The sequence below is a fragment of the Neurospora tetrasperma genome (assembly GCF_000213175.1).
Source record: "Neurospora tetrasperma FGSC 2508 unplaced genomic scaffold NEUTE1scaffold_3, whole genome shotgun sequence".
Taxonomy (NCBI): Eukaryota; Fungi; Ascomycota; class Sordariomycetes; order Sordariales; family Sordariaceae; genus Neurospora; species Neurospora tetrasperma.
This window is the reverse complement of record NW_009799101.1, coordinates 714,532-726,997: the sequence shown is the minus strand read 5'-3', so window position 1 is coordinate 726,997 and position 12,466 is coordinate 714,532. Positions and strand designations below refer to the sequence as shown.

The 12,466-nt window shown below is 34.1% G+C and overlaps 1 protein-coding gene across 1 annotated transcript; it reads right to left on the bottom strand.

Moving 5' to 3' along the window:
• Positions 1-5,181: 5,181 nt before the first annotated feature.
• On the bottom strand, positions 5,182-10,718 carry NEUTE1DRAFT_41805 (uncharacterized protein; the record flags this gene model as incomplete). Its single annotated transcript, XM_009851970.1, has 3 exons — positions 5,182-5,247; positions 9,166-9,209; positions 10,610-10,718. 3 exons carry the CDS (start codon positions 10,716-10,718, stop codon positions 5,182-5,184), a joined length of 219 nt encoding a protein of 72 aa, XP_009850272.1.
• Between the last annotated feature and the right edge of the window lie 1,748 nt (positions 10,719-12,466).

The window sequence follows — 12,466 nt, the reverse complement described above, 5'->3', positions numbered from 1 at the left end:
TTATTATGATTATTATTATTATTATGATTATTATTATTATTATGATTATTATTATTATTATGATTATTATTATTAATATGATTATTATTATTATTATGATTATTATTATTATTATGATTATTATTATTATATATTGCGCCCGTATTAAATATAATTGTATTATTATTAATATCGATTAACGGGGTAAAATTTAGTAATCGTAAATATTATAATTAATTGGGTTAATATAGATATATTTTAGGGAGGGGTACGCGTTTCCTATAACCAATTTTCAATAGTAGTAGTCTATTAATAATACAATTTATTTATAAGGGGGAGTCGTGATTTTTAATTACTTTAGTTCTCCGACGAAGTATAGCGGGTTTGTTATTTAAGTAGTTTTGAGATGTGTAATTGAATATAGAAGTTAAAGGTAATTAGAGATATATTAGATAATTAGAGTTAAAGTTTGACAATTGAATTTAGATATAAAGGAGAGAATTAAATCTATTAAATAAAATACTGTAAGATTGCTTGCGAGTTTAGTATATTTTGGAAGATTAAGATCCTATTTATGGATATAGATGGGTATTTATTCGATGTAATGTATTATATAAATTGTATATAATAGTAAATAATTGGTTGTATGCCGTTTGGTGTATTAAAATTTAGATAAACCCTTTCCTATACCGAGCGACCTTTGTTAATCCCCTATTAAGATAGGGTACTTTATATTTACTATCTAGCGGTCCCTATAATTAATTGCCTTCTAAACCTACCCTATACTAAATATAAAATAATATTAAAACTTTATTATTATATTTACTAGACTATTACTCCCAATACTCCGCTATTTTATCTAATTTTTAAAAATTATTTATAAGTAGAGAAAGTATTAGAATAGTACTATTATTAATAATTCCCGCCGTTTAATTATATAATACTATTTACCCGCCGATTACGGTAAGTAAAATGTAGTTACTCGTATAATATTCTACGATTTATCTAAATTCTGGTATATTTATATTAGTTAGAGTCATTTAGAAGGCAATTATCAAATAAATAAACGAAGAGTTATCCATTGATATTATAGTACCCTATTATTTTATTTTAATTTTCTAGTAGATTAGAAGGCGGTAGAATTATTATAATTATATTTACTAGCTATTGTACTATTTCCACCGTCCTAATAATTCAAAAGTACTACGTAGTTTAAATTAATAATTAGGTAAATATAAATTTCGACCCGCCTTCTCCCCTCTTTAACTTTCCTTTTTCAACTTTCTCCCCTTTAATTTTCCCTCCTTTAATTTCATCTTCTTTTAATCAATATATTAACACTTAAACCGGTGTTTGTATTTCTAATAAGATTAACCAGCCTGCGATTACTACTATTAAATCTACTTCCTACTTTATAATAGAAGCTATTTTAAATTACAGTTATTGTAAGTATTACTTTAGTCTAATTATATACGCGACTATAACTAATAATTATTTAAATAGAAGGTTTAGATTCTATAAAGAGGAAGTGGAAACCCGCCTCTTTGGTAAAGAGGACTATTAGTTTTAAAGGTTATTAAAATAATGATATTTATAACTATTTTTATAAGGACGAATATTACGATTATAAATATAAATAAAATATAGAATAACCGGCTAATAGTACGCCTATATTGTTTACTAATATAAGCTATACCTAGCCTACGTAAACACCTAATTATATATAAGCGCCTAATTATGCCTAGCAGTGTTTAGATATTACCGGTATTTGTAAATAGGCTTTTGAAGTATAGGAATAAGTAAATTTATATTCTATATTCCCGTCCGTATATAATAAATTCTAATATTTCTAATAGAATTAGCGCTATATTAATTTATTAATTGGACCGAGCCCTCGTATTATAATTAAAAAGATTCTAAAAAGAATTACATTAAATTATTTATAATTATTTTAACCGATCCTTTAATTAAGGATTCTTAGGTAGTAAACTACTAACCGCCCTATTAACCGTCCTATCGACCTATTCCTACCCCTAATATAATATTATATAGTCGTTATAAATAATAATATTAATAATAATATATAAGTAAAAATATTATACTTCACCTGAATTTTCCGTAGGACTTAATAAGCTTCTTATTCAGTATTAAGGATAGTAATATACTGAATAATAGCGACTTTTTAGAAATATTAAATTTAGTTACTAAACTGCTAACTATTCCCCCCCTAATATCCCTGATAATAACCCCCCCCCCCTAATTATAGTCCCGGTTAAGGCTAGTTCCCCCCTCTACCTTCTAGTTGTAGTTGTAGCCAATTCCCCCCTTTACCTCCTGGTTGTAGTTAAGGCTAGTTTCCCCCTCCACCTCCTGGTCGTAATTAAAGCCAATTCCCCCTTCTACCTCCTAATTGTAGTCGTAGCCAATTTCCCCCTCCACCTCTCGGTTATGGTCGCAATTAAGGCCAATTTCTACCTTCGTAGCTATTTTCCCCTTATAGCTAGTAAAATTAATAGGACGAAGTCTAATAAAGCTAGCCAACTCCGTAGTAATAAGGTAAAAAGAAAATTATACCCCCTTAGAAAAGGAAGTAACTTTCGTTTTTGTAGAATTGAAGTTTATTGTATAATAATTAGAGTATAACTACCGGAAGCGATTTTAATATATAATACTTTACGTCTATTAAAAAGATTAATAAGTAAATTTACTAATAGGAAGTATAAGCTCGCTAAAACGCTAAATATATTCGTTTAGTCAACGAATCCGAATAATATTGTTAAGCCGAAGAAGAGAAAGTTCAATTAAATTAAAAAAATTATTTTAGTAAATTATTCGAAGAGGCTAAAAATAGGGAGAAATAAAAGAGGTAGTGCGAATAGGCGGGGTAAAGAAAAGCTATTAAGGATAAGGGTAAAGTAATCAATTTCGGAAATAATAATTCCGATGAATTTTCGGATTTCAATAAGGAATGAAAAGTAGGAGAATATTTAATTAAGAGGATTTGCACTTTATAAAGGAGTAAAAATAAAAATAAAAGGGCGCTATTCCTATTATTATTCTTTAATAAAATTTAAACCGAAATTTAAATTTAGTACTACGCTTAATATTCAGAAGCCGTTTACTATAATAACCGAAAGCCAGACTAGGTATTTAATAATAGGTATTAAAGGTATATTTCTAATTACCAAAGTCGGAGAAGAAGAAGATAATAATAATAACCTAGGTAATATTGGTACTCCTAGTCCTTCTAGTACTCCTAGTCTATTTAGTCCCTTCGATAATTAGGATCTTAGCGATTTTAATACTCTTAGTCCCTTCGATAATAAAGAGTTTGGTCCTTCTAATACTCCTAATCCTTCCAGTACTCCTAATCCTTCTAATCTATCTAGTACCTTCGATAATCAGAATCTTAGCAACTTTAATACTTTTATTCTATCTAATTATAGTAGTAGCGGTAAATATAGTAGCTAATAACTAGAAATATTTATTCGTAGTAGTAATAGTAGAGGTAATAGTAATTCAAGTACTAGGAATCGCCGAAGGTATAATAGTATTGGGCGCCTAGAAAACGTATACCCAAAATATTTCTATAAGCCGATCTGTACTAATTTTTAGAATTTTCGAAAGATTAGTGTACCTTCCTATTTATAATATAACCCTATTACTGACGGTTATTATTATATCCCCGACTCTAATTTCTTATTAACCCCTTTATATATTAATATTCTTCGAGGTAGTACTATACCGAAGGATAATTCAATTATAATTAATTAAAAATCAATAAGGAAATCCGATGGTCGTTATTCTTATTCTACTATAATTAGTTCGCCGGCTCTATTATTAAACGAGTATACAATTTCTAGATCGACCCTCGAAAAAGTAGGTTTAAGAATTTTTATTAATATATATTAGATACCTATTGTACCTTAAAGTTTTACTACTTTATTATTACTATATAGTTATTTCTTAATAATATTATTTTGGATAATCCGTATATTTTAAAATACAATTTTAATAATTCTGAGGATAAATCTATATGTAAACTACTTATTTTAAGTTAGATTAATAAATGTACTTTTAATTAAGTCTATTCCTATATTACTAAGTATATTCTTTATAAAATTACTTTCGGTAATAAGGAATCCCTTATTTGGTTTTACTTTGAGATTGAATTTTAGGATATAGGCGTGGTGTGGCTTAAGGTTATTAAATTTGAATAGGTTATAAATAAAAACTGTTAACCCGGTAAAGCTTGGGTTATTAATAAGAACTTTCGTTGAAAAATGTGTAAAAAGTATAAGAGCCTGCCTTTTTCCCTAAAGTATGAAGGCGTTGAGCGGGATTAATTTATTGATATACTTTTAGAATTCGTACCTAAAGTTATTTAGTTAGTTAAAGCCTCGGATTTGGATTACTTTGAAGATACCTTTGTCGATGAATTGTCTCTTCTACGGAGGACCGATAACCACTTTATGGCTAGTAAATAGCGCTTTATGCTAGTGGAAGAAGACGTATTTAGTTTAAGCTATTCTAATAATAGAGGTTATAATAATAGAGGTTACGATAATACTAGGGGTGGCGGCCGTAGATATTATGAGGATAGGATTGGTTGTAGTTATTAAGGTAGTTATATTGACCCCCGCGGTTATAATTAAGGTTATAGTATTCGTTCCTAGGATAAATATAATAGTTATAGTAACGAGAGTTATAATTAGAGTTATAATAGTAGTTACGATACTAGTTATTAAGGTAGTTATTAAGGTTACTATAGTGGTTTATATAGTGGTTATTATAGCGATCCTTAATATAGTTATAGCGGTTAATAAAGTAGTTATAGTAATTATAGTAGTTAATAAGGTGGTTATAAATAAGACTACTAAGGTATAGGTAGGGGTGATTATAGTTAAGACTAGACTTGTGAATATACCTTTATTCGGTTTGAATTCGAGTATTGGTGCTAAGTTGGTAATTGTAGTTGTCGTAACGTTCCTAGCGAAGCCGTACCGTCTCTTAATTTATGAAATAGATGTTATAAATAATTGTTATTTAATAACCTTGGTCTTTCTAGTCATATCGCCCCTATTAGTGGTTATAGTGGTTATAGTGGTTATAGTGGTTATAGTGGTCCTCCTAGTAATTATAGTAATTATAGTAATTGTAGTAATTGTAATGGCTAGGGTAGTCCTCCCGCTGGTTATCCTACTAGTCCTCCCGGTGGTTGTAGTGGTTGGGGTACTTGGAGTAGTCCTCCCGGTAGTTGTAGTGTTCCTCCTGGCCCTCCCGGCCCCCCCGGTGGTCGTAGTGGTGGTCGTAGTGGTGGTCGTGGTGGTGGTCGTGGTGGTCGTGGTGGATAACCATTCTCGAAAATTGCCGATATTATTCCACCTGTTCCCAGGCGTACTCGCATGCCTATTACTTCGATACAGGACTCCTCTGAGAGTATATTCGTCGCTGCGACATTGGAGTCTAAGACTCTAGTTAGTATAAAGTCTCTAGACCTTTAAGTTATTAGTTTAGTATTTTGTCAAGTTTATTTATAAGTATAATTATTGTCCGATTAATAGTATTAGTATCGTATTCAGAATCCTAATAGTTAGTACAACAATCAATATAGCAATTAGCGATACTTTTAAGTATACATTCAATTTCGTATACTTCAGGGTATTTAGAATTACGGTAGTTAACGATACTTTTAGCATTATACGGTCTAGGATCACATCTAGTATTAGAATATTTAGGTATATATTTAGGTATATATTCAATAGCGGACCCGATAGTTACATAGATAGGTAGACCTATATTGTTCCTTATTGTATTATCTAGTTCTTTATTTCTTGGTAATAATAGTAATAATGGTGGTAGTAGCCCGTACGCATTGTGCTAACAGTATGAAGTTCGTTCAATTAGTAAGACCCCTCCTGTCGCGATTGCCTTTGATATTTGCGACTGTAAGACTTCGTACATTTGAAGGGCAAGAGCCTATAATTGTGATTGCCTTTTTGAGCCTGTTTGACGATTTAGCGCGGTATGGCGCCCTACGGTAAAATGTTAAGTAATGGTAATTTGTTAACCAATTGTAAAATGCAACTTACCGTTAGTTGACGGTAATCTGATGGTAATAAATCTCGATACCGGTATTCCACGGTAAGGGCATTGTAATTGACCCCCTATATACCCCTAGCTAAGTAGAGCTAGAACTACTAGCGTAAATAAACTGGTTATTGGGTATAGGGCGCCATTTACTAACTAAGGGGTAGGTATTTTGCCGCGCTAAGGGGGGCTGTTTATCAATAATACTGTATTAAAGCAGGCCTAGATTAGGGGTTCTAGCAAGCTGTACAACCTTGGGTACAAATTCCAAAGGCATATTAACGAATTAATTACGCTCGAACTTAATATATTTATTATCAAAAGGTAAGCTTTCGAATATAGCGCGCATTATTCAACGGGTATTTTCATTAGTAATCCTCCTACTACCACAGGGACGACCTCTATTCATCTCGTTCTCGGATTTGATAATGTCGATGAAGATACGGCCTATATCAAAAAGCTCTATTTTAATAAAGTAGAAGGGAAGTTGGCGTTTATTACCGAAGGTGGCCTTGTAATTAGTATATTTAGTAATATAAAGGTAGACCTTATTAAGAGTACGCTTATTGAGCCAACTATTAATAAACTGTTTGAATTAGACCTTATAGTAAAGATTTCCGAACAAGTTATAATCGAGGATTTTAGGGTAATCCGAAGCCAAATCTCTAAAAAAGCCGAGTATAGAGCCAATAAGGAATTCGGATTTCAATAATTTGTAGATGTCTATGTATAAAGGCGAAGATCTTTGAACCTTTTATAACGGGTATCGATACCGGGAATAGCCTATTTAATACTAATCGAACTATAAAACCAATTGTAGTAGAATAAGAACAACGCCTATTGAACTTCCTTACTAATTTCGTTGAGGATAGATAGGTAATTATTAAGGATCTTAGCGCCTTCAAGAAGGTCTTCGATATACAAGGGAGTCTTAGGCTCTATACCGTCTAGTATATACTCGCCCGTAATAAGGTTAAAATCTAAATAAGTAGGTACGCCGCTTTATTAAAAACTCCGAAAGCTAGCGCGGCTCGCAATATAAAAGAATTCGGAGAAAGATTCTTCGAAACAACAACTATTATTTCTTCTTCGATTTCTCCAACGAGAATTAGATAATTGGGCGGGAATCTCAGATTGTATTGAACTAGTACGACTGGTGTTACGGCTACTACGGCTACTACTACGGCTACTACGACTACTACCGCGATTACTACCGCGACCACAGTTATTACAACCCTTATTATAACCACCGCGACCACCGCGACTATGCTTATAATCATTACGATTACTACGACCGCTATAGCTACGACCTCTATTACGACTAAAATTACTAAGATCGAACTCCTCTTCGTGCTCGTTATACTAGATAGGATCCTCGTTATTTTCATCTTTACCGTTATACTCGGGACGACCTTGGTTACGGCCAGATGTGCCGGAGCGGGAAGTACCAATATCGCTAAATGTATTTTCTTTTTCATCCTTAATATTATTAACATCTTCGTTAAAGTCCCTATAAAACCTATCTTTATAATTAATAATAGTTTTATTACTGTAATAGCCTTCGCTACCGTTATTATAATCATTATTATAATCCAAGCGATTATATTAATATTAAAGACCGCTACGTTTATACTAGAGATTATAGTGGGGATTGGAGGGTTAAAAATACTATTGCTTAAAACGCTTTTAAAGAAGGAGGCTGGAGGTAATTATATTAATTGGACTGCGCCGAGCAATTATAGCGCAGTCGTAGAGGATTAAGGGGGTTATTTACCATAATTAGTAGTACCAATAGTGGATGTACTAATAGTAGTAATACTACTAGTAATTGTATCGAAGGGGGGATAGGTAGAAACTTAACGCGCCTGACTTTCTCTATATCCTTTACCTTCTTTTAATCATTTAATTCGCCCAATCTTTTACCTACATTGCTACGACCCGTAAAAGTATCGGGATCATCTTCTTCGCCTTTACGAATAGCTTTAAATATCTTAGCGTAGCGTTTCCGTACCTCTCTATTATATTAAACTTAATCTAAACGCTGCGCAAAGTATTCGCTAGTCCTTTTGACCTTGTATTGAAACGTAGTTTGATTAACCTCGTTAAAGGTTACAACTTCCTCTATATTAAATGAATTACCTATAATATTACTTATACTTTATATACTACGTAATATCTTTTTACTAGCCTATTTACCTATAAATTACAGAATATGGCTTTATCCTAGAGGAGGCAAATTTAGAAATACGGGAGGTTAAGGCGGAGGATATTAAGGGGGGCGGCGGCTCTAAAATGCTTAGTCTTTAAAAAGGCTAGAAAAGGCGGGAGGTTGAGGCGGAGGTTGAAGTAGAGGATATTAAGGGGGGCGACGGCTCTAAGAGGACTAGCCTTAACTAAATATAATAGCGGCAGGCGGAGGAAAATAAGTTAGCTGGCGCAAAGTATCCTAGTGTAAGGTAGCTTAACGACCCTAAATAGCGGCAGGAGGGGGAGAACAAGTCTAACGGTCGGGAGTATAGGACTTTTAATATTTATAAAATGTGGAACCAATTTGTAATATCACATTAGAAGTGCTTACTTAGCTACGGCTTTGGGTATCCTTTTGGAGAATATCCGTCAAGATAGCAGACTCAGTATATTTACTATAGCGCTCCTTTCTAACCGTACTAAACGACCGATTGGCTCCCTATCCTTTAGAGGCGCGGCGCCCGAAGGTCCCGCTGGCGCACTTTGGTCATCTTTGGGCAGGCGACCCCGCGGACGACTATTAGCCTTGTATTTGCTAAGTATCGTCTAAATTAATATTAATAGTACGACTAACGGAGAATAGACTGTGCAATTAATAGGGATACTTATAATAGCTATAACCTAAAATAATTATCAATCAAATCGACAATACTAGACACTAAGCTAAAGGATGGAAAGGAAAGGACGTTGAACACTACAACTAGAATGCTATAAAACGAGCTAACTAGGTAGTAGTAGTTAGGTTAAAAAAGTATCAAGATGAGAGGCTAAGAACTCGTTGGAGATACAAATAACCGTCGCGTGGTATATAGTTGAAGAGGAAGAGGACGAGGAAGAGGAAGAGGGGACTGGGGATTTTGATGTGGCAGTTTGTGTGTGCGGGGTACACCTTTCTTCCGCCTTCTATATTGCACTATAGTGCTAGTAAATAATCCCTATTATCAATTATCTAATACGTTGGGATAAAATCGCGGGACATTGCTAATAAGAATAAGTGAAGGTAATAATTATGATCTAGTATTGAATGTCGAGTATCTCTATCTGCAACGACTCTCGAAAGTCTAAAGTGGGGTATCCCCGAAGTATGGCTCGAACTACAGGCTTGGTAGGGGAAGTAGCTAATTAAATATAAGGGACGCCCAGCGACCTTACTAGACCCTGAATAATACTAACGTATATATTTAATGTAAATAGGAGACGGGAATAAGAATAAATACGTAAGGGGGTAAGGATTAATATATATATGAGATGAACGGTTATATAAAGTATTTATATATTTCAAATTAGTTATATAATAATTAGAATATATTCGACTAATCGTCGTAATTCTAATATTGGATTAACTTAGAAATCTTCCAACTCTTACCAACTCGCCCCTCAACAATATATCTCTCGTCTTTACACCCTTTTAACTATAATAAAATTAATATACCGCGTAAACCCCGGCCAAAGCACCAGCCTATAGTACGTATTAACAATATTATCAACCGGCCGTTACAATATTTCCACATTAACCGTAGCCGACGAATTCCTATCCCAAGCATCTAGATACCCATATACTAACCAACCGAGAAAATCACTAATAAGATCGCCGAGCTTTGGCCCAATATTTAGCAACGATAATAGGAATAATAATATTATATTTAATATAACTAGTCCAAATGATAATTAGAAGGATATTAAGGATAACAACAATATAGTAAATAGAAATAAAATTTAATTAATTATCCATTTTTATATTAAAACTAAACCATAACAAAAAAGAACGATATAATCCACTAAAACGCTCTACTTGGTAGCAATATTAATTTCGCCAACATCAAGCGCCGGCTAACCGACTTAAAAGTCAATAAACAAGAACTTCGCATAGATATCGAATATAACGAATAGGAATTTAACAAACAACACCCCAATACTATTAAATTTAACGAAGACTTTATCGACGAATAGGTCGCTAAATAAATCAATCAATTAAAAGAACCCGACATCATCGAAGGTATTATATTGCATAGCTTAATAACTAATAAATCCAAACTTCTACAGCATTACTGTAATAAGCACGAGGGATTCTCCGACTTTAAAGTATTATTCGGCCTATATATACATATTAACCGCATATGCCACAAGCAATATAAGATATAGGTAAAGATGTTAGGCGCATTATAAGGTTGTAATAGCTACTGTATTCCGGTTATTAAATAGCTTCCCAAACAATAAACAACTCTCAAAAAACACATTTTATATGAGTAAACCTCCCCGCACCCTATGCCTTCCTATTCGCACCCTCCCCCACCCAGAAAAATGGGGCGGTCCAGCTGATGAAACCTGACAGTGAAAATCCCGTTTTTACCCGCAAAATTTCGTCTTTCAAATGCACGCAACATCCCCTCTAACTTGGTCATTTCTTTCGCTCTTTTTCACACGGTCATTTGCACCCATACTGCACCCATTACGCTATACTCATCTACACTCAACGCACGCAACGTATATAATCTCACTCAAATTAATTGATTTTTATCACTTTCAAACGCTGACAATCGTACAAATGCCTCAATATAACCAGGGACAACGCCGCCGCCGTCGCGCTTCCTCCTCCTCTTAGACTATAAATAAGGTAGAGATAGATATTCAACCCTAAGAGATATCGCGAGATTTGAGTCATGGGGACGCATTTACAGGTGGGTGACCCAGCTACAAATGTTACTAGACATTGAAAATATAGAAATTTACAGCTAAAACTCGATATTTTACATGACAGCCGACATCTGGGTGGGGGAGGGTGCCAGTGGGAACGCATAGGGTGCAGGGATGGTTACTCTTTTATATAGATTGCCTTTACTAAATATAAGGGTTGTAAATATACCGCTACAAATTTCAAAAATAAGGACGGAATCGGCACGTTAGAAACAAGAGCAAGAAGCGAAGCGGCAGGAAGCGAAGTACAATATACCGGAACAAAAAGACAGGGGTAATAATATAGACTTAGAATCCCTAGAGGGCTTTAATTCTAACCAATTAAACGACCAGTAACCAGACCCAAACACAGTCTCAATATCCCTATACTTTATAGACCCCAAATCTCTCTTCCAAGCATTTCTCGATTCAGACACAACTACAACATTGCACAAAGGCATAGCCCATTTGGTAGACAATCCAACAGAACTATATCATATACCTTATTAGTCATTATCCATTCGCACAACCTCTAGCGAGTACACACATTTCGTCAATAATACTAATAACAATAGGAAGGCTATTTTCCCGTCAAATTCCATCTATTTCTATTATTGCAAAGAGAATGGTCGTTACAACTATCGGCTTAATAACGACCACCCTAACCATACCATACATATTGGCCATATTAAGGCTATAGGCAAGAATTATACTAACAACTTTTGCGAGTATAAAGAGGAAGTCACACTTATTATCAACGAATACATAGACATCAACATTATCGAGTAAGAATTTCCAAGCCTAGGCATACACTACCAAGTAGGCAAGGACATACATTTCGAAAAGTTTGAACTCGTAATACGTCTAGACGAAGAGCACTAAATTCCTCAACATTGGACTAATCAATTTACACCCGTTAACTCCAACTATTTCGACGGCAATAACCTAAATAACCCAAGCCCAACTATTCCTAGTAAAAGGGCGCCAAGACCGAATTTTACTAAATACTCAACGGAGCCATACATCAACAAAAGGAAGAATTCCTTTTTGGTCCGTCGTATTTTTGACAAAGTAGGGCTCAACGAGAAAGAGGGCACCGGCTATCGAATAAACCCTAATAATCCCGACTCTAAAAGACAAATTTACCCCCTTGCCTATACCTTACCCCCTCGAGCGGAGCTAGAAATCAAAGCATTTAATCGTACAATTTTTAAGGATCAATAGGACAGAGTCAACGGCGGTATAGATGTGCTAAGCTGTCCAGTACTTACATTCATTAACGGCTTTAGCATTTATCGCAATGCCCGTCGGTCAATTATAGGCATGTACCAGAGCCCTGCCGGCCTATCTTTTGGAAATAGCCGTGCTATAAATGCCAATATTTTTCGATTAGTTTTAGGCCCCCACGCTTCCAACTTCGACGATATTATCAAATATCTTAGCTATTTAAAACTACTTAATCAAGGCATAGTAATAA